The sequence below is a fragment of the Pithys albifrons genome, chromosome 3, assembly GCF_047495875.1.
Source record: "Pithys albifrons albifrons isolate INPA30051 chromosome 3, PitAlb_v1, whole genome shotgun sequence".
NCBI lineage: Eukaryota > Metazoa > Chordata > Aves > Passeriformes > Thamnophilidae > Pithys > Pithys albifrons.
In genome coordinates, this window is record NC_092460.1 from 37,009,009 (window position 1) to 37,031,265 (window position 22,257).

The 22,257-nt window shown below is 40.5% G+C and overlaps 1 protein-coding gene across 4 annotated transcripts in view; it reads right to left on the reverse strand.

Moving 5' to 3' along the window:
* The window catches only part of PTPRO (protein tyrosine phosphatase receptor type O), a 163,116-nt gene that overhangs the window by 3,078 nt on the left and 137,781 nt on the right, over positions 1 to 22,257 (reverse strand). For 2 of the 4 annotated variants that reach the window (XM_071551389.1, XM_071551392.1), the window contains 10 exons: positions 20,003 to 20,086; positions 16,811 to 16,846; positions 15,151 to 15,232; positions 14,021 to 14,111; positions 13,446 to 13,522; positions 11,046 to 11,180; positions 9,561 to 9,683; positions 7,921 to 8,075; positions 3,212 to 3,347; positions 811 to 928 (listed from right to left, as the gene is read on the reverse strand). In XM_071551389.1, coding sequence (XP_071407490.1) covers positions 824 to 928; positions 3,212 to 3,347; positions 7,921 to 8,075; positions 9,561 to 9,683; positions 11,046 to 11,180; positions 13,446 to 13,522; positions 14,021 to 14,111; positions 15,151 to 15,232; positions 16,811 to 16,846; positions 20,003 to 20,086 — 1,024 coding nt within the window. In that variant the 3' untranslated portion in view covers positions 811 to 823. Of the gene's footprint in view, positions 1 to 797; positions 929 to 3,211; positions 3,348 to 7,920; positions 8,076 to 9,560; positions 9,684 to 11,045; positions 11,181 to 13,445; positions 13,523 to 14,020; positions 14,112 to 15,150; positions 15,233 to 16,810; positions 16,847 to 20,002; positions 20,087 to 22,257 lie in introns of all 4 variants that reach the window. The other 2 variants (XM_071551390.1, XM_071551391.1) reach the window with 2 other exon arrangements.

The following is a 22,257-nucleotide window of genomic DNA, read 5'->3' on the forward strand; positions in this document are numbered from 1 at the left end:
GGTGGTGCCCTCAGCCCAGCTCTCCCCCAGCTATTTGAGGAACCAAAGTGTGCTGAAAGACTGCAGCTTCCTGCTCCACACAAAAGTGACTATTACAGTTATGGCTCATTATTACTGCCACCTACTGAACCAAAGCTCAGTGGCAGGAAGAGCAGTGACATACATCCTCATAGTTTGTCCTCAACAGCAAACCTCTTGCTAGACCACAGCCAAGTGCTTTGCTCTGCAGATGGGGACTGGGCTGGGCCAGTTGCATACAGCAGGTCAGGCACAAGGCCTGTGTAGAAAAGCAAGGTGGTCACTTTGCTTATGCTAGTGGAGGTAGTAGCATGAGACCCTGCTGGTTCCCTGGTTCTAGATTTATGAAAAAATTTCCCCAGCATTTCATGTCAGAGCTTTTTAGTTACCCTTTCGCCCTCCAGCAGAGCATCCCCAAAACTCCGCTGGCCATGGTAAACTGGAATTTGGTTAAGTTGAGCTCAGAATAACTGAAGATATTAAAGTAAGCCCTCCTCTCCTTTAAGCTTTGTAAGGAGTGTTAGGAGAGGTTGCAGGGAATGGTTAGATGCCTCACTCAGGAGTTCTGGATTCTCTGTGAATAACAAGTGAGCCCATATACTCTTCCACTGCCATGGAAAGTATAAGGGAACAGGCTACATGGATTTTCCATGCACTCTCCATGTGAACATCAGAGGGAAATAAGGCTTGGAAAGCTCCTGAAACAAACATCTGTGATGCTGGCTGCTGCTAAGCAGCTGGGATGCGAAGCTGTGGACATGGCACAGGGCTGGGCTTGCCTTGAATTACCACCTGTGACTCTGAACTAGGACTTGCTGACGTTCTCATATATGACATCGCTGATGCAGAACTGCTGCTTCTTCTTTTGCCACATCAGTTGCACACACTGGTGGATAAAAATGTACTGTTCCTGGAAGAAAAGACCAAATGGGTGGGCATTTTTGCACCGTAGCATGGCAAAAAGAGTGAAACAGTTTGATAGTTCAAAGTAACATCCTGAACAGCTCTATCTCTTCCATCTCAGCCCCTCACAATGTACAGTGAGCTATCAGCTCCCAAAATAATAGCCCACAATTGTTACAGAGAGCCATGGGGGAAGCATGACATCCACCTGGCTAATAATCACTTGCTAATAACCTGAATGATGACAGAAGAGAGGAGTTGAATCTGAGCTAAAGTGGGTTTCCTTTACATTGCCTAAGAATGAAGGAATTCTAAGAAAGGTATCTGAACGCTTTATGTGCAACAAATTGCATCCATGCCATATGTGCACCTGAAATATTTTAATGAGAGTTCTTTAGTGTTTGACTTTCTTTACCAATAAAAAGATAAAACCTGGTTTTGTTCACATAGCAGTTAATTAATTGGAGAGTTACCAACTTCTGTGCAGGTTACCCTGTAAGTAGGTTGGGTCAATCAATGCACCCCTGTATTTATGGAAAGGTTTTTGTTCAGCCAGACCGTGGTTATCTTTGGGTTTTGTTACAGACTGACTTTTCTTAGCATTATCATCAGGCAGATTAAACACTGTAATTCAATTTAGAATAATCTTAATTGATGACTTTTTGATTTCAAAAAGAGAGAAGGCAAGTCCTGATGAATCCTTACACTAACCTTTATGTGCACAAGGCATAGGGAGCAAGTGGATCTCAAGCAAAAACATCTGTCCCAAAACCCAAGTCTGGATTTCAGGCCCTGTCCCCAGTGGCCTACCAATGCCAGAAGATATCAGTAAGAGTCTGAAGCATGTTTCAGATCACAAAAATGTCAAGATTTGCTCACCCCCACTAATTTGGTGTGACTGGTTTCATTTCAAGGTATTCACCATTCTCATGCTTTTTTCGGGTCTGTGCCATTTGTTTTTTTAAATTGCACTTTGAGACATTGCCAAGTTTCCAGCATACAGAGCAACATGAACTCAGGTGAGCTGTCACCAGTTTCAGATTTTGTAAGGAAAGACTTAGCAGTGGCCCTGTGCCTGAGCATCAGTGTCACATCTAAGGCCAATCTTGGCTACTGCCTGGAGCAGCAGGAGCTCAGCAACTGCCTTTGACATCAGCCCCGGCAGGCAATGAGGTGCATGAAAGAAAAAATCAACCCAAAAACCCCCCAAAAAAGCAACAACAGAAAACTCAACAAAAACCCCACATCAGTTCTGGAGTGATAAACACAGCTGCAGCTGAAAATACCATGAGGATTTTTTATTCTGCTTTTTACATAAGATCTATCTTTGGTTTAACACAGTGAATTGTGATGAAAAGTGGCAGTTTGATAGGAATGAACCAAAATGGACTGAGAATAATGAACTTATTTTCATCTCCAGATGCTAGTTACTGTCACTGCAGGCAGGTGTTTTTCCTCCCCTCCTTGCCTCTCTCCTCTCCTCTTTAAAATTTTGTTGCTTTGCTCTGGATTCAACAATCCTTGGCAACAAATTATCTGCCAGACCTATCCTGAAACAGTGATGGTGGCACTTCCAACAGGATGGAGGTTGCCAGCATTTACTATGTCAAACCTTATACTGGAAGAGCACAACAGGCATGAAATCTTTCCCTCATTACCAGAGCAACAGGGAAGTTTCAGATGCATAAAAGCTTTGGCTTTGAAATACTTTCTGATTTTTTTTCCCAGTACATTTTCTCCTGATGTTGTCCTTCAAACAGAGAAAGAACTATCCAGCAGATATTTAGGCAGGGAGAAGGCTGAGGAGGGTGTCTGGCAGTTTCAAAATCCTTCTGTCTGTTCTGCTTCTTATGTGTATTTCCATTGTGGAATTGAATCCCTATTCTTGGCTAGGTGATACCAACATGATACTCAAACAAGGCTGCCCAATACTGATATAATTTCATGAGCTATTAATCCCCCCAGCAAGACCAAGTCTTTTCAATGTGGTTTGAAAATTTTATATGTTAATCTCTTCTAATGCATTTTTTGCATATTAATTTCACAGAAGATGAGAATAACTCATTCCCTCTGGAAGACAACACTGAGATTGCAGATATATTATCAGACTCACCTATGCAGCAGATTAATAACACAACAATATTACAGCAAAGATGGCAACTTAATTAGATCTGTTCATAGCCATTTTGTCAACTGTTCTGGGGTAACAACAGTCAATGGATGCAAATACGCTCTGAGGGGTATGAAATGGAAGCAATACTTTCACCATGTTGAAGCGAACTGATCTTACCTCTGTCTGCACCATGGACATTCTGTAGGACCTCATGTCAGACACCAGGCCCAGTATATCGACGAACTCATGGTCACGGATGTGCTGTAAGAGCCGATCCAGGGCAATGAAGGTTCCTGTTCGTCCCACTCCAGCACTGCAACACACACAGACATACATGACATGCATCTCATTTCAGACTTTTCTGAAGGAAACACAGAGGATAATCAGCAGCACTGCAAAAGGCAGGAGTTCAGCAGCTGTGATAATCAGATGGAACAAATCTCAGGTCAGGCAGGCTGGATAACCTGTTGGATTTAATGCCATGCAATCCATCATCCGCTGATGCAGCAGAGTGCATGGCTCTGCAAATATTTCAACTTTTTATGCTAGTCTTCATGCATTTGCATGCAGAATGTGCATGCACATGCTCATCCACCCTTGCTTATCTGCTCTTCTTGCTTTCGCTGCTGCCGTCACAGATTTCATGAGACTCCTCTAACTCTGGGGGCTGTAGCCGTAAGTGCACAGACCTGCTTGTCAGCGATCACTGGACAAAGGCAGTGAGGGTTGAACTTGCAGAACTCAGTTCCACAACTCTCCACACCGCAAAGCTCTTGGCTTGCAAAGGCACTGCACTATGGCACTTCATCCTCAAAGAACAAATCACCCAGAAGAGTCTGCACTCCAGGTTTCTGACTTAAAAGCATGAGACAGAAATAGCAACCACTTGGCTGAAAATCTTCTGTTCCTTCCCAAAACAGTTAAGTAGTATAAATGGGATTTGATTTTCTAATGTTATATAGAATCATAGAATTGATTTGGTTGGAAAAGACCTCCGAGATCATCAAGTCCAACTCTTTGCCCAACTCCAGTCTGTTTACTAGATCATGGCACTCAGTGCCATGTCCAATCTCAGTTTAAAAACCTCCAGGGATGGGGAATCCACCCCCTCTCTGGGCAGCCCATTCTAATGCCTGATTACTCTCTCTGGAAAGAATTTTTTTCTGATATCCAACTTAAATTTCCCCTGGCAGAATTTAAGCCCGTGCCCCCTTGTCCTATTGCTGAGTGCCTGGGAGAAGAGACCAACCCCCACCTGGCTAGAACTTCCCTTCAGGTAGTTATAGACAGTGATGAGGTTACCTCTAAGCCTCCTCCAAACTAAACAACCCCAGCTCCCTCAGCCTCTCCCCATAGGACTTATGCTCCAGTCCCTTCATCAGCCTTGTTGCTCTTCTCTGGACCTGCTCCAGCACCTCAATATCCTTTCTGAACTGAGGGGCCCGGAACTGAATACAATACTCAAGGTGTGGCCTCACCAACACAGAGTACAGGGGAAGGATCACTTCCCTGGTCCTGCTAGCCATGCTGTTTTTGATACAGGACAGGATCCCATTGGCCTTCATGGCCACCTGGGCACACTGTCGGCTCATGTTGAGCTTCCTGTCAATTAGTACCCCAAGGTCCCTTTCTGCCTGACTGCTCTCCAGCCACTCTGTGCCCAGCCTGTAGTGCTGCAGGGGGTTGTTGTGGCCAAAGTGCAGGACCTGACACTTGGCCTTATTGAACTTCATCCCATTGGAATCAGCCCATCTCTCAAGTCTATCCAGATCCCTCTGCAGAGCCCTCCTGCCTTCCAGCAGGTCGACACTCCCTCCCAGCTTGGTGTCATCAGCAAATTTGCTGATGATGGACTCAATCCCCTCATCTAAGTCATCAATAAAGATGTTAAACAGGACTGGACCCCACACAGACCCCTGGGGAACACCACTAGTGACCGGCTGCCAGCTGGATGCAGCTCCATTCACCAGCACTCTCTGGGCCCAGCCCTCCAGCCAGCTCCTAACCCAGCAGAGGATACACTTGTCCAAGCCATGGGCTACCAACTTTTCCAGGAGTATATTATGGGAGACAGTGTCAAAGGCCTTGCTGAAGTCTAGATAGACCACATCCACAGCCTTCCCCTCATCCACCAGGTGGGTCACCTGATTGTAAAAGGAGATCAGGTTGGTCAGACAGGACCTGCCCCTCCTAAACCCATGCTGGCTGAGTCTAATCCCTTGTCCAGCCTGAAGGTGCTATATGATTGCACTCAGGATGATCTGCTCCATAACCCTGCCAGGCACGGAGGTCAGGCTGACAGGCCTGTAGTTGCCAGGGTCCTGCTTGCAGCCCTTTTTGTGGATTGGGGTGACATTCGCCAACTTCCAATCATCTGGGACCTCCCCAGAGAGCCAGGATTGTTGGAAGATGATGGAGAGCGGTTTGGCAAGCTCTTCTGCCAGCTCCCTCATCACCCTTGGATGGATCCCATCTGGTCCCATAGACTTGTGAGGATCCAGCTGGCTCAGTAAATCACTAACTGTTTCCTCCTGGAATACAGGAGTGCTATTTGGCTTCCTGTCTCTGTCTACCAGCTCCAGAGGCCAGTTTTCTTGAGAGCCACCTGTCTTACTGGTAAAAACTGAGGCAAAGTAGGTGTTAAGTACCTCAGCCTTCTCCTCATCTTTGTTAATTATATTTCCCTCCAAGTCCAACAGAGAATGTAGGATTTCCTTGCCCCTCCTTTTGTTATTAATGTATTTATAGAAGGAATTTTTCTTATCCCTAACAGAATTGGCCAAATTAACTTAAAATTGCACTTTTCGTTCCCTGATTTTTTTCCTGCATGACCTAGCTCTATCTGTAAATTCTTCATAAGTAGCCAGCCCTTTTTTCCACATTCGGTAAACTTTCTTTTTATCCCTGATTTCCTTCAGAATCTCCCTATTTAACCAACCTGGCCGTCTTCCCCTCCGGCTGGCCTTTCGGCACACTGGTATAGGCTGTTCCTGTGCACCCAAGACGTCCTGCTTGAAACATGTCCATCCCTCCTGGACCCCCTTGTTTTTAAGGGTTGTTTCCCAGGGTATGATCTGAATTAGTCTTTTGAATACGCCAAAATCTGCCCTCTGGAAGTCCAGTGTAGAGGTTTTAATGATGGCTCTCCTTGCATCTCTGAGTATTGCAAATTCTATTATTTCCCGGTCGCTGTGCCCCAGGCGGCCTCCAACCACTACATCTCCCACCACCCCCTCTCTGTTTGTAAAGAGTAGGTCTAGCAGGGCCTTACTCCTGGTAGGCTCATTTACCAGTTGATGAAGGAAATTGTCCTCTATACGCTCCAGAAACCTCCTTGACTGCCTCTTCTCTGCAGTATTAAGCTCCCAGCAGATACCTGGCAGGTTAAAGTCACCCACAAGAACAAGGGCTGGAGATTTTGAGACATCTGCCAGCTGCTTGTAGAATAATTCATCTCCTTCACCAACCTGGTTGGACGGTCTGTAACAGACACCCACAAGGGTGTCAGCCTTGTTGGCCTTCCCCCTGATTCTGGTCCACAGGCACTCAACCTTGTCACTGCTGATCTCAACTTCAACAGAGTCAAGAGACTCTCTAACATTTAAAGCCACCCCTCCACCTCTCCTTCCCTGCCTGTCCTTTCTGAAGAGCTTGTAGCCACTCATAGAAGCACTCCAGTCATGCAAGTCATCCCACCACATTTCTGTGATGACAACTACGTCAAAGCTTTCCTGTTGCACGACGGCTTCCAGCTCCTCTTGTTTGTTGCCCATACTACATGCATATATATATCTCCCCTGGCTTACAGCACCATTCGTGATACTAAGACTCCCAGAACAATATCCCCCATGAATTTCTCCATGAAGTTACAGGGGAGAGCTACATGATTTGCTGCACTTCCAAATGCTGTAATTGTTTGCCCTCCAGTAGAATATTAAGTACCCTATCTGGAAACTAGAGCTGATATTGCTATACAAGACTATTTTCTGAGAAGGAAAGTGTGCAAAGTGCTGGGAACAGTCACTCAGTAATGACCATCACATCACCACGAGGAAAGACAATGCTGATAGGTCCTGACTCATTGTGCACCAATCTAACTATTTCCTCTGGGGTGGGCAACGCAAACCTGGACTTCCATTAGGAGTAGGTAACCATAATGTTACAGGTATTCATCCAGTACAAACATCTATTTATGTATTTCTAAGAAACTTGTGAGTAGTAACAAGGGGCTACAAAGAGGTTTGAGGCAGTTGGGAAATGTGTATCAGGAACCAATCACCACTAACATGGCAGCTGCCCCCAGAGAAGACAAACAAATGAACATCTTAATAAATAGGGCCAGATGACATGAAAGAGAGAAATCTGATAGTATATAAAATAATACTCCTTCAAAAAAAAATCAGAAAAAAACCCATGTAACTGCTAGCATGGGATATTAGTATTACTGCTGGCACACTGAATGTTCCAAAAGCCAAATAGCCAGAGGAGGATGATCTGCACAGACACACATCTGCAGGGGAGCAGCACGCTGCAGCAACGCCTGGTTGTACTACACCATCCACATCACAAAGGGGTGGAAATGAGAGAGCAGGGGCAGGCTCTGAGCTGGCGTAATTCAGGATCATCTGCTGGGCCTCTTTGAAGCTATTTTTGGATTAACACTGAAAATGATGACTCCTTAGAAATAAATGCTTGGTGTCTATGGCTGCAGGTTGAAATTCCAGCTACTCTGCAATCAAAGCAGGGGAGTAGTTCTATGCCCGTAACACCAGAGAGAACCATCTTCAGCTAATATGTGAGTGGAACCCAAAAATCTCTCCTTCTAATCCTTACCCAACCTATTTAATGTCACAACTTAGAGTTCTTCATTTCCTTGGAGCGTTTACCTGCAGTGTATGATCATGGGGCCTTTAGTCTTTGCTGATTTCTGCCTGACCATCTGTACAAACTGGAGGATGTTTTCGGCAGCATTGGTTGTGGGGACACCGTGATCTGGCCAGGCAGTGTAGTTAAAATGCACCACATCTTGCACCTCATCAGCCTAGTGGGAGAAGCAGAATAACAGCAGGTTCACAGGAGTTTTAACAGTACTTTCACACTGAGAACTACTTGTCATTTTGTGGTGGTTTTCTTCCCCAAACACAGCCTAAGAAAGTCAAGTCAGACCAAAAAGTGGTAAAGAATGTACACTATTTGATTTAAAATGGGAAGGGATATCAGGTCATTATAATCAAAGGGGTATGAACTTCTTGTTTGTGGGTTTTGAATTTAGTTTTTGTTTTTGTCCCTGTGGTGGTTCCATTTTATGTTGCTTTTAAATGAAGAACTGTTGCATTTTTCAAGTTTGGACTTTTCCTATTCCATTCCCTCTCCTTTTGTCATTTTGCCAGAGATAAAGAACAATGCTGTTGGCAAACAATCAAGACTGTACTCTAGAGATTTTCTTTTCAAGTTTTAAAGAAAAAAAAAAAGGGAAGAGAAAATCATTATAGGGTGAAAGGAAACATTTATGAAACTACTCATAATAAAAAACTTCTATAATGCTAAAAATTCTAACTGGCTTTAAATGAAATAAGATCCTCAACACAACACATTTTGGTTTTGAGACTTTAAGGAACTCAACACATGATGAGGGATGGAGGGCTGTCCTCACTAAACCCCATAGCAAGCAATTCCTTTGGTTTTTCCATTCTGGTCTAAATTTCCTACTCCTTAACCTAACAGATAACAGCTGATCCTTAGGCACAGGATATAAAAAAGGGAGATCAGAAGGCACCCTGGGTTTGGTAAAGGACAGTTTTCCTGACCTGCAAACCACAGTCTTTTCAATCAACCCCCAACAGCCCCACACATCGTGATTTATGTATTTGCACTCACAGCCTGCCCCCTGCACACAATTTGGAACACAGTGAGGCAAGGCTGGGCAGGACTAAGGTCCTGGGCCAGTGTGGAATTGCCAGTGTACAGCTTTTCCCATGTTCCCTCTATATCACTAACCTTCCCTTCATGAGCTGGTGCTGGCAACGAGCTGATGTAGGAAACAAGGGTGGTAAGAAATGCTTGAAAGTCTGGAGAGCTTTAATTTGGAAATCATATGCTCTCACGTGTGTTTTAATACTTAATAGGAAGACATGATTATTGCAGAGTTACCTTCTAGAAAAATAGTTTCAATTTCTACATTGGTATTTTCAAGTTTTCAAGAATAATTTATAGCAAGAAGGTGTGCCCAAGAGACAGAAAAGAAGAAATCTGCACATTTGTTGTCACTAATTATTGGCACCACAGAAGCATCCATTGCTCTGGTACTACTTTTGTTTCAGTTTTCCACTTCGCTGAGAAATTCAGAGAGACAACAATTTTAGAGGAAAGTTTTGCAATTTAGTTATTAGCCTGTGTGGAGTGAGTAAGGACATCAGTCTCTCTTAGGTGTATCCCACTGAATGGGAAATGGACAAAAGTTAAGGAAAAGTTTGGACTGAATTTACTCCCACTCCTTAGGCAGGACTATGCAAAGTTTTTCACTTACATAGCTAATTCGGAAACTTCTGTAAACCCAGTCTGTGTGCTCTTCCTCGCTCAGCATCTCCACTGTGATATCCCCATATGCAACAGGGTCTTCCGTAAAAGGCCAGTAATGGTCACATTTCACCTAAAAGGGACATAAATCCATACATAGATGTATTTATATAAATATACACACACATAAAGAAGCACAGTCAAAAGTACACAGAACCTCTGGTTTAGAAATGCCTACAGTGCTGTTCCCTTGATGCTGCAATAAGAGGTAATTTATCCTGCAATGACCACTCCTATTTGTGTAACTGGCCATCAGCTGTACATTGGAAGGGTAGAATTAGAATAGCAAAGAAAGGAAAAACAGTGTATTTGTAGATTGTTACTTTTCCTAATACAATAGGTCTAAATGGAACAAAACAGGGGGAATGAACGTGTACTTATAAACTTATATTCCAAATATTTCCCTTATAACATCAAGAAAAAATATAAAGCATCATACTTGTATTATTATTTAAAATTAGAAGAGCAGAATCACAGAATCTGAGGTTAGAAGGTTCCCCTGGAGGTCCTCTTGTCCAACCCCCTCACTGCTCAAGCAGGGTCACCTAGAGCCAGCTGCTCAAGACAATGTCCAGATGGCTTTGGATTATCTCCAAAAATGGAGAATCCACATGCTCTGGGCAACCTGTGTCAGTGCCCAGTCAACCTCACAGTAAATAAGTGTTCCCTGATTTCATATTTAATTTAATGTGTTTTTTGATTTGTGCACATCACCTTTTGACCTGTCACAAGGCACCACTAAAGGAATCCCTTGTCTCCATTCCCTTTCATCAGGTATTCATATACAGTGACAAGATCCCTTGGTCCTTCTCTCTTCTGGGACGAAGAGTCCCAGTTCTCTCAGCTTCTCCTCATGTAAGAGAAAAGGCTTCATAAGAAGGTCAGGGAAGGTCATAAGAAGGTCAAATAAGGTCAAGGAAAGTCAAATAAGGAAATTCAAATAAGGAAAGAATGAATAACGTCAGGGACGGTCAGAGAACATCAAAGAATATGGGAAGGGTCAGGGAAGGTCAGGGGAATTCAAAGTAAAAAAAGGTCATGAAAGGTAAAAAGATTGAAGACGGTCAAAGAAGGTCATGGAAGGTCAAAGGGGGTTGAAGAAGGTCAGAATAGTCAAAGAAAGAGAAGGTCAAAGAAGGTCAAGGAAGGACAAAGGAGGTCAAAGTTCAGGAAGTTCAGGGAAGGTCAATGAAGTTCAGGGAAAGTCAAAGATCAAAGAAGGCTAAAAAATTAAAGAAGGTCAGGGAAAGTCTGAGAAATTTAAAAAAGGTCAAAGAAGGTCTTGGAATGTCTGCCATAGGGGAAGTGCCATTCCAGGTCAGGTTGAGATACTGCCTCATATTTAGAAAACAGTGCAAAGACATTCACTCTCCAGAAAATAACAATGCTTTCAGAGTAGTTTCTTTTACACTTCATACAAGATTTTATTACATACCCGTCTTTTCTCATTGCACTGAGTGAGCATAACAATAATTTGAGATTTTTGCTGGAGAATCATCTTCCAAAAATCATTCCTAGTTTCTGGCAGTGGTCCTTGAGTTGCAATGTATTCCTGGGGTGCATTATAACCCTAAGAAACAAAGAGATAGGTGCTGTTTACAAATATGACTACTGCTTCAGAACATGTATTTTTCTTTGACATTCGTATTATTTTTAGCTTGTTCATGTTCAACTTGAACGTCTACAAGGGATTTCTAATATGAAGAAACTATTTTATGATTTTTTTGTATTTATTTTGTGGTGACAACTTTTGCCAGATTTTGATGCTCCTGAAATGTAAGCAATCTAAAATGAAGAACAGAAGATGAAATGGTTACTATATAAATAATTTGTCCAGAGAGCAGAAAAGGCAACATCAAAAAAGCAAGTAAAAAGAACCCTAAAGCAAAGTTTCAGGTTCTTCCAGATTATGTAACTTTAGGGTTTGTTTAATTACAGGCATAAAACTAGTTATAAATGCTCAGCTTGCTCATCCCAAGCAGTGCCTGTGGTGATTTTCAGTCCCTGGTGTAAATGGAGGGTAGCAGTGAACAGGATTATATGCACTTGCTTATGTCATAAAGACTTGAATTAATAAAATATTAATTAGAATTCTGCTTAAAATAATAGAGAACACGCTGAGTCAATGTTCTTAACAAATGCTCAGATGCTTTAAATCCACATATTCCTTTTTTCTATTCCTATCAACATGCTTTTTAGTTGGAAAGATTCCTGCCATGCTCCAAAATCAAGAGAGTGTTTTTAAGACCATAATAAAACATCCACAGAATTACTATTTTCGCATCGGCTATAACCACATTTGCTGAGACTGTATTAAAACTGCATTTTGAAAGTTATTTTATATTCCTAGGAAGAGTGAAAAATGCATGCAACATGCACCATGATCCTATGCAAACTAGGCAAATTCTGTGGATAGTAAAACTATTTGTGATGTGGGAACACTTTCCACAAATGGCTTCCTCCAGACATCTCTACAAGTCAGCTCAGGCTGAGCTTTTGCACTACACAGAATTTGCTCTCTGTTTGTCTGCATGGGCTATGTCTAACCTAAGTGTCAAATCTCTGTTAGCACAGGGACACAGATCCCCCATAGTTTCTGTTTGGAGGCAGGGACTCAGTGGAGAAGCGATCCTCAGGAAATGCTAAGCATTCAGATGACATGTTTGTCCCAGTTTCTATCATTAGCATTGTGCTATAAGTATTACTAAAGAGATGTAAAGCAGAATGGAACATCAAAAAGAGACCTCTACTTAAAATTCTATTATCCATAATCCCATGTCATAGAAGTTTCCTGAGTTCTTCATGATGCTTTTGAACGCTGGAACATTTTTCTTTCTTGATTCTCAGCGAGCTCAGGCACTTGCAGCCTGAGTGCTCAAGGTCATGCTCTTGGTACCCAGAAGCCAAGTACAGGCAATTTGCTTATTAATCCATATATGGGCAATGCCACGGTGACAGAGAAGTGGCTTCACTGACTCATCCGAGGGCTCCTCCCTTTTCCATAATGCTGACTGAGCACTCTCGACAGCCAGCTCTATCTTCTGTTCATGACAAGAGGGCAGAAATGCTCATCTCTCTGTGGTTCCCAAGTAAAACACCTTTTTCTAAATGGATGCTGTAGTGCTCTACCTCCTGTCCATGCCAAGAACCACAGTGGATATTGCTCTCCAGTTTCCACTGAGCCACAGCACGCAGGGATAACAGAGGGACAAACCTTTGTGGCAGTGACTGCACAGGTGAGAGTGGGAAAAGCTGATGAGGTTTCAGCCAATCCCCAGTGTCAAAATGTTTGGCTACAGCTCTGTGCACGCTTTAATTATCCTAAAACCGTGGGTGCTACTCTCTCGTAAGTGGCTGATCCCTGCTGGGAGCACCACAGACAAGGCAGAAAGAAGAAATTCTCTTCACACACCATCCGGGCTTTGTGCATTTTGTCAGTTGTGGAGTGTCTGGCTTAACCCTTTTATCTTGTGCTGTAGAAATCTAGAAAAATTTCTCATTTAAAAGTTTATGTTTTTCCTAACTGTCTTAACAGGCCACTGAATCACTTAACATTTCCTCCCCATTTCCCTATCAGTCCAATCTAGGTGTCAAAAAGATTCACAGATCGCACAGTGCTACTGTGGCAAAATTTGCTAAAGTCTTCCCCTCTGCCATCTTTTTTTTCCTTTTATTGGTGGTTGGCATAAAACACAATTCCCTGTAGGTAAAATATTGGAAGCTGGTGCTGAGAACATGACTGAGCTTCCAGGATCTACTGTGCTATTTGCAGGGAACACATTCTAACTGCTATGCAGGACATTTAACTTTACACTGACAAAATCTCTGTACTCACAGGAATGTAGTTGGCATTAATGTAGTCAGATCCCTCTTCTTCATTCATTGAGACTAACCGAACACGACTAAAATCATCTGTAAAAGGAAAAAAAAAATTAAACAGTTTGTCTCTCAAACGTGGCACTCATCCCCAATCAGGCAAAATTAAAAACAGTCCTATAGAAACTTAAAAAAACCCTATTAAAATTAGAAAATGCTCATATTTACCAAGAAAATGATGTTTGATTCATGGACACATCCTCATTACTGTTCTGGAAAACACACCCTCCAAGTGATGTCCCTTTGGGCTCCCTGAGGTTTCATTAAATTTTTAAGAGAAATATAGTAACACTACTCAATAGCAGAAATGACCTTGTGTTTCTCACCTCCACACTCTTGTGATAAACATCCCCAGGAAGTTAAGTCTATTCAAAGCTAACAAAAACCATCTCTTGCCTAGTTCTCCGTAAGAGCAGATTTTTACAACAGGCTTTTACCAGTCAGAAAATCTGTCCTGATTTTCCAGTTTTGTTATTAAAATTCTTCTTCCCCTTGCTAGGGACTTCAGCAGGATTTAGTATGAATCGTACTTACATGGCAGGATATTTGTGTAGCGATTTTTACAGCGATTCATGGGAAGATCAGCAGCAAAGTGGGGTATGTCAAGCCCAATCAGTTTTAGCTCCTGAGGTAACAGAAAGAAAAATGCCAAGGTCAAACTCACAAACACTCAAAAACCAGTTTTTTGAGAAGAATTACTTGTGACAAATACCAGACAGAAAATGTTCATAAACCACTTTATAAACTGACAGCTGGAGTACCCTGACTTTCCTTATCTGATGCCTCTGCGCTGGGCTCCAAGCAGCTGGAGAGCAATGCTGGGAGCAACTCTGAATGCTGCTAAGATGCTGCTGCCATCCAGGCTGTGACTGCAGATTGTTCCTCTCTACCTACACTTAATTAGCCAAAATAGTGTCAAAAAAGAGGGTTGCAAAGTTACTTCTGTGGTGGTCAACTGCCCCACTTAAAGGGCTTTCTTCAATTCCTCAAGTGACTTTTAAACTTGGGGGAATGCTTGGAAGATCTTTCTAGTCATTACCTTCAGTAGTTACATCTAGAATATGATGCATCAAAGGAATTTTCACTGCCAGCAAGGGATCATGGCAGCCACCCTGCATGCTGGTAACACCTTGAGAGTCCTCCCCACACTATTCCCATGTTTAAAGCTTTGGGAGATACCCTGAGGATAGGGATTTTTTAGTTTTATACTATTAAAATGGCTTTAAATTCTGGGTTCTAAAGGGAGTGCACCTGAATTTGTCTTAGAGAGATCTCCTTGCTCTTACAGAGATTTTTGATGCTACTTTCTCATCCTAATGAGATCTCTCAAATTAAGGGGATTTAAGATACAAAATAAAGACATTCAAATCCCAAATTCAATTCAGGCTACCCGAATGTTCTAAACTTAAAACGAGTGTGTTGTTCTGACGATTATCTTGAATTTGATAAATGATGAGCCAGTCAAATAAGTTTACTAAAAATGCAGACTTTAGCAACAACAAGGTCCATTTTTAAATTCTGCAGAAGTGGAAGTGAAGCTGACCCACCCAGCAGCAGCTCACATGGACCAACACAGAGCACAGAAACACACCACATGAACTTAACATCTTGAAAACTGTTCGGGCCATGGCAAGTAACAGAGAGCAGAATCCTCAGAGATGTACCTCAAATTGCAGAGAAAATTTGTAATCTGAATCTTTGGCCATATCCTTGATGTATCCATCAAAATCATCCAGCTGGACAGGGCTTTAAAGGAAAAATACACAGAAATTAAGTAAAAAAAAATCCAGCTTTTGTAATATCTAATTTCTATTTCCCCCAAAATAGTGTGACCCTTGGGAATGGTCCTATGCAGGGCTAAGAGTTGGACTCAATGGTTCTTGTGAGTCCCTTCCAACTCAACATGTTCTGTGATTCTGTGACTTTCAAGTGATAAATACACATTTGCAAATGTTAATGCTAGAAAGCAACAATAAAGAGGAACCTTGTGGTTCAGGGCCACCAAATGGTGGATGTATTCTTCATTACCTGCATCATAACTCAACAGCACCATAAAGAGAGGCTGAGAGGGGAGTACTGACCCCTCTAGGTGTGCTCAATGCTGCAGCTGCCACTGCTGATTTGATAAGCACCCTGGTTTGAGGGGTTGGACTTACTCTACCCACATGAAACCACTAGTATGAATGTCCATGCACCCTTCCTATGATTATTCATTGGCCCCTGAACTGCTCTTGCAGGTGGGTACATCCCCAACACACAGGTGGCACAGTGAGAAGTCATGATCCAGCACTCCATCACAGGGCCACTCTCAGTACCATCCCACCAATGTGCTTCTGGCACCAGAGCAGCTGTTGCTTCATTTCAGTTATCTCTTGTGCCATGAGAAGTGTTGCTTTCAAAAAATTTCACTTCTGGAAGAGACACTTTTAAAGTTCATCTGAGCGTTGCTCATGAAGAGAAATGGATTTCATATTTAGGCTTTTATTGTTTTAGAAGGTCCACCAAAAAAATTCCCCTAAACCATCATTTTAGATGCCACTGCCCTGACTTTCTTTGCTGGCTTTGAGAACTATACACATTTATCATTAGAGGTCAATTTCTCCCAGAGAGATGACAGTTAAAAAAAGTGGTATATAAGTATAGAAAACCATGGAGAGGTTCAGCAGGTATTGAACTAGCCTAGATTTAGTAACTCTCATCATTCACTTTTTCACCAGGTGAGGATCTATATGTTAGTACAGGTAGAGTCTCTGAATATAATGTAGAAATAATTAGGCTGATGCTCTGAATAACAAAACACAGGTAAACAGCTTCTCTCATCTAATTATCATGCACTAATTTACAAGCTACTGAAGCATGTACACAGTAATCTTCTCATTTACTTTGAGGCAATATGCCCAAAGGAACCTGTCTTACCACACTTAATTACTCCTGTTTACCCGTTAGCATTAATGACCTAATGTTCTAGCAACAATGGTAATGAGAGCCTGATGTCAAGAGGGAAATATCAGTAGAAATAAATGCATCCCAGTTTTCCACCCTTTGTCATTTTTAACTAAGGATAAGCTCTGTTGAAATCACTAAATTGGATAATTGATCTTTTCCCTGATGACTAATTTTCTATCTGTAAGGAGCTCTTTTACTACAATCTGTTGAGAAGAACTGTTTTAGTCCAATTATTGTTTGTTTTTCTGCCTTCAGATATTTCTCTCAGGATAGGTTTATCAAGAAGTTTTCTCTTTCTGTAACTGCAATACCACTATGCCACGTGCTCCATAATGCATATTTAGTCTTATTCCTTTAAATATCAAAGAAGTTACATACTTGGTCAGCTTTCTCTTCTTTAATCCATTTTTACTCCTGTAAAAAAAAACAAAAACAAAAAGAAGTGTTTTCCATTCATTAAACTGTCATCTTTATTCAAAGAAAATACTGATTTAAGAATGTATGCCTCCTGGTCACCATCACACTCAGGAGGAGATTGGTGATAATAGCTTGGACAATTTTAAGGGGATAGCAAAATTTCTTTTGACTCCAAAGTGATGCATGTGAAAAGAAAAATCCTTCAGAAAAGGAAAATCTGTGCACAACACAAGCAATGGGTCCTCTATAAATCTTGACCCAATGGCGCTGTTGGTTTAGGGTGGGCTGGGGCTGAGTCCCCAGGGCCTGAGCCTGGCTGAGCTCAGCAGGGGGCTGTGCTGCTGCAGGGAACATGGCACCAGTGTCACCTGGACTGGGAAACTGGATGTCAACACTAGAGAGCAACTGGAAAACCATTTGTAGACTCAAGAAATGGGGAAGGAAAAAAGAAAGGGCCCATTTTATAACTTGCTTACGATGATCAGTGAAGACAATGGCCAATATCCTACTGACCTCAGTGGGACTCAGGCTTAAAACTTAGATAATTTTAACTGATTTTAACAGCTAGAGACAGTAATGTAGTATAGTCTGCACATGATTTATAAGTGATACAATTCACTGGTGACAGTTGTGAGCAAATTTTTGAATGTGTTAAGTAGTACAACCCAAAGGTCTAGACTTAAGAACTGCACGACACAACTAACAACGTGGTTTTTTGGAGGGAGGTGTTTGTTCATTTCATTGTTGCCACCAAAACTTAAGCAATTGATCAGCTTAAATACACAAAGTGACCACCCTGGAATAATTTGGCTAGAGGTCTGAAAACACTGATAGCTTTTGTTAAATCAGCCACAGGGCCCAAATAGATCCTTGCTTAATCAGAAGGAATTTAAGCAGTGTAATGTTTTTCTTCCTGGGCATTGAACAATATCTGTTCATTTTTCACATTATAGTAATGCTATTTTTTATTTCATGATGATATGAAAATGATTTCTAGATAACTTGGTTCACAGCTTTAATTAGTAAATGAAAAGAGAGGCTTTTAAATTCAAGACATTGAAAATATATAGAAAAATATTAAGAAGTGGAGTATTTTTATTTTTCTATCCTACTAAGTTTAGAAGTTAAATTAAAAAACAATAAAATACTAATTTCCAAAATTAAGTTTTACAAAATGTTCAGTTTCTGGAGCAGCCATATCCTGTAGCAATTTTGGTATTTTTTCAAAGTACAGTTCCATTTAGATGGGGAGCTTTGCCTGCAGAATTAACAAGACCTATAGCAATACCAGCTTTACATTAATGTGGAGATTTACTTTGCAAAGCCTTACTTTGTAAATACTATAAAACTCTTATAGCATCTGTACATTCATGTGTACTGTACATATAAACTAATTCATTCCAAGCATCTATTCTTCATATTTGAAGAATTTTTCCAATGAATTCTTAAAATTAATTTCACTAAATTATTCAGCACATCTCTATCCTCTGTGACTATGGTAAACCTTTTAATGTTGGGCATGTTGGAATTAATTTGAAAAGAAAAAAAAAACAAACCTAAATGTTCTTTATGATGGGGATGCTTCTAAGAATGCTTCTCCAAGGAACACTTCAAGAGGCAATAAAACAAAGATCGACATACAATTCTCAGCAACAATTTCATGTGCTTTGATAGTCTCAAGAGGCCTTTCTTTCTTGGCATTGCAATTGTTTTCTGAATGTTCATAAATATTTTAAGCCAATTTGTGCACAAAACAAAGACATCTGAAACATTATCTGGTGTTTCATCTGTTATTCCATTTACTCTACAGATTAAAATACAAAGAGAGGGATTAATCTCATTCAACTTCTGCTCCTGTGAATTTAATAATCTAGACTAAACTAGGTAGATTGATTGAAGAGAAAACATCTGGAAAGGTGAGTTAATGCATATTAATGCATATTAAAGGAAAAAAGGCAAAGGGGCAAAAGAAAATGAAAATTCTTTTTTTGCAGCAGCGCCACCACTGTATAGCTCAAGAGTTAGCTGAGTTTACATCAGACAAGTTACAAGTCAATATAATATTAGCTTTGGAGAGCTGTGGAAGACTTCCATCTGCTCTTTAGTTGGGGGTATGTGTGCAGAACACGCTTTTATTTTCATGAAAGAAGAAATGGACCTCTCTTTAGTTACATAAACACTCTCATTTCTGGGCCTATTCAAAATTTGGATAGGTTTTTCTTCAAACCCACTGTGACACAAGGAAACTCAGCCTCAGAAATCCCTGTGCTGAAGATGCTGATGTCTGCTTGCGAGTGCTTTGGTGCCTTATGGTAAGACCAGGGAAAATGTTTTGGGAAAAAAAATTCTTAACTTCAGTACCACATTTTTTGAAAATCACTATAGCTTGGACTCAAGACCATCAGGAAATTATGTTTATATAAATTAGGCACTTTTGGATCATAGTGAATTATAGTTATTTGTTAAACAGTTTGTAAAACAGTTCTGGGTTTTAAATACACCCATGGCTTTGTTATGTATTTTCAAAAAAATAATGAGTTGTTTGCTAAGTGTTTATAAATTATTTACAGGCTAAAGTATTAAATATACACACAAACACAATGAAATGTGCACACAGTGATCCAGTTCTTTCAGTTTGGAACTTCTAGCTGTATCAGTTCTCAGTGAACTGGTTTTTTCCAAAAGCAAAACTTATACTATGTCAGGAGAACATAACCACACCTTTAAAAAAACTAAAGATATTTGACATCACACACCAAAACAGGTGGAGCATGATCAAGCCATTTCAGTAATAGAACAGCAGCAGCAGAAGTCAGTGCCAGGCAATGAACAGGTGAATAACTGGGACAGAACAAGCCAGAACTTACAATGAAGTGGCAAAAATTGCGAAGACAGCAATGAGATGAATGTGATGACCACCACAAGATTAGCTTTTTAAAACCAAAATGGGTTGGAGCATAAACGGATAAACCAGATGAAGCAGGGTAGCAAATACTTTGATACCCACATCCTCTCCAATTCGTGTTCTAGTACAAGAAAATTATATTTTCAAAAACTTCAACCCATTTGAAAAAAAGGTATCCCACATTTATCATGTAATAGAAATTAACATTGTTTACACATTGCATATGGAAAAACAAATAAATCACTTACCAAGGATTAATATAAAATGCCAAAAGATAATCAGTCCAAAGGCATGAGGGTAGCAGAGTTAGGAAAGCAAATACACTTCTACGCCTGTGAGCATTAATAAATAACATACATAAAGATGAAAAAGTGAGGAGAGTTAGTAAGACAAACAAAGATTAGGAGATCAGCAAATTCTATTTTAAAAATCAGCTAATCCCATATATCCTTCTTCTTACTTACTTCATAAGAATATTATTAGCATGCCTAGAATTTTTACTCTTCATCTTGACACCTTCTGCAGGATTTTCAGCTATACAGCACAAAATTCTGTATGATCAAAATAAATGTGTTTTATAGTATTGATTCAGACCTGTTATTCCAAATTTTGAGTAAAATGGGTATGAAAATATCCTTGACAGGTTTATAGCTATTACATAGGTAGTACTATTTTCTGATGTTTTGAGATACTTCAGGACTGACATGGCTTGTTTTTACCATATATAGCTTTGATAATCTCCCATGTTTTTTTCCTGCAAGTGAGCCTGTGGATATCAGAAGATCTGTAACAGAGATAAATTCAGATGCTTCCAATATTTCTTAATACCTTCTATTGAGTCAGATTTCTGAAAGCATCCATTTAACATTTTGCAGTGCTTTAAATTATCCCTTAGGTTTTCAGCTAGACAGTGTTAGAAGAGTTTTTCTAACTCTGGTTTCTATTAATAACTATTCTTATCATATTTAATTGTGGCTAAAGGAAATATGAGCACACTAAACTTCTGTATTTGTGAACTGTTTACTAGATTTTGCTATGCATTAACCCAGTAAACAAACATTGCTCTAGTGGAAGGATATTTGGTTTCGTTTTTTGGTTTGTTTGGTTTGTTTTTTTGGTTTTGGTTTTGGGTTTTTTTCCAAATACACTCTCAGTGTGTTTTTTCACCTTCAGAAAATCTCCCATCTTAAAAAGCAATTTCATCCTCCTGCAGCAATTCTAAAGAGGAACCACAAAGTGAAATTTCCTTGTTCAGTACTCTTGGCTCTTAGAAAGTCAGTAGATACTGTTTTACCCTGACAAACAAGTCTTGTCAAATGTAATAATCTCTAATCTTAATCTTCCAACCAGTGAAGGAAACTTTTGCCCACACATTGAAAACTCCAAGTTACGCTTTAATGGGTTTTGCTGCTGTAAAGAAAATGGGCAGCAGTTTCCCCAGGCATTGGTAGGAATTGTGTGGGTCAGCCAGAAGCAAGAGCTCTTTCTTGTTAATCATATGCCATAGCAACTGCATCATCAGGCCTTAGGGCTCATCAGTTGTTTGAGTTTCTGTGGGACTGAAATAAGGATGAAATATGGCTGTCCATAAACAGATCTCTGGTGCCACGATGAGGTTTCCATTAGGCTCAGAAGAGAGATGTGATGATTTTGCTGGAATACTCCTCTTCCCTTTGGAAAACTTTTTACTTCCTCTGCCTACAGAGGCAAAAGGAATTATTTAGGCCTAGGCTTCTTTCATCATCAAATCGTCAGGAAAATTTTTCTCCACTTTATCAAATCTCAGGCTAATGTGCTTGCAAACCTACTTAATATTGTTCACAGATGAGGAGCTCCGATATCTAAATCAATTGATTTAATTCAACATATGAAAAATGTGTAACTGCCCAATAAATACAAAATTGCTTTCATGCAATTATGTAGTATCTCACATACTGCTCAGGTGTATTGACCAATGTTACTTAAGTAAAAGAAAGGGATGCAGAGATTGCTTAAATCCTGAAAACTCTGCTGACCTGAGCTTCCCTTAGGAATCAGTGGATACGGCCATACCCCCCTTACTAGATTTTCTGGAATGATCCCAAAAAAATTAGGGTTCTTAATCCTTCTACCTGTCTTTGGTGCCATAATTTCCATTTGGTTGCCTGGATGGATGGTGAATCTGGTCTTGACATTAGACAACAGACGCACACAAAACAACTCTCAGAGAAATAAGGACCATAACATTAGGGCCCACTGCCATCAGTTACAAAAAATTGTGGAGATATTAAGCAGGAATTTTTTCCCCATTTTATATTTTTATAACATAATCTATGTGTGTGTACATGTATGCGTATATACACATACATATATACACACACGTACATACACATATACCAAATAAAGCAACAAGAACCTTCATTTTCACATCAAAGCTTATTAATTAATTGCTTTCCCCTAGAAAAATACTCCAACCTTTTATGGTTTTAATACATCTGTTGCCAGTTTAATAATTTCATTCAGG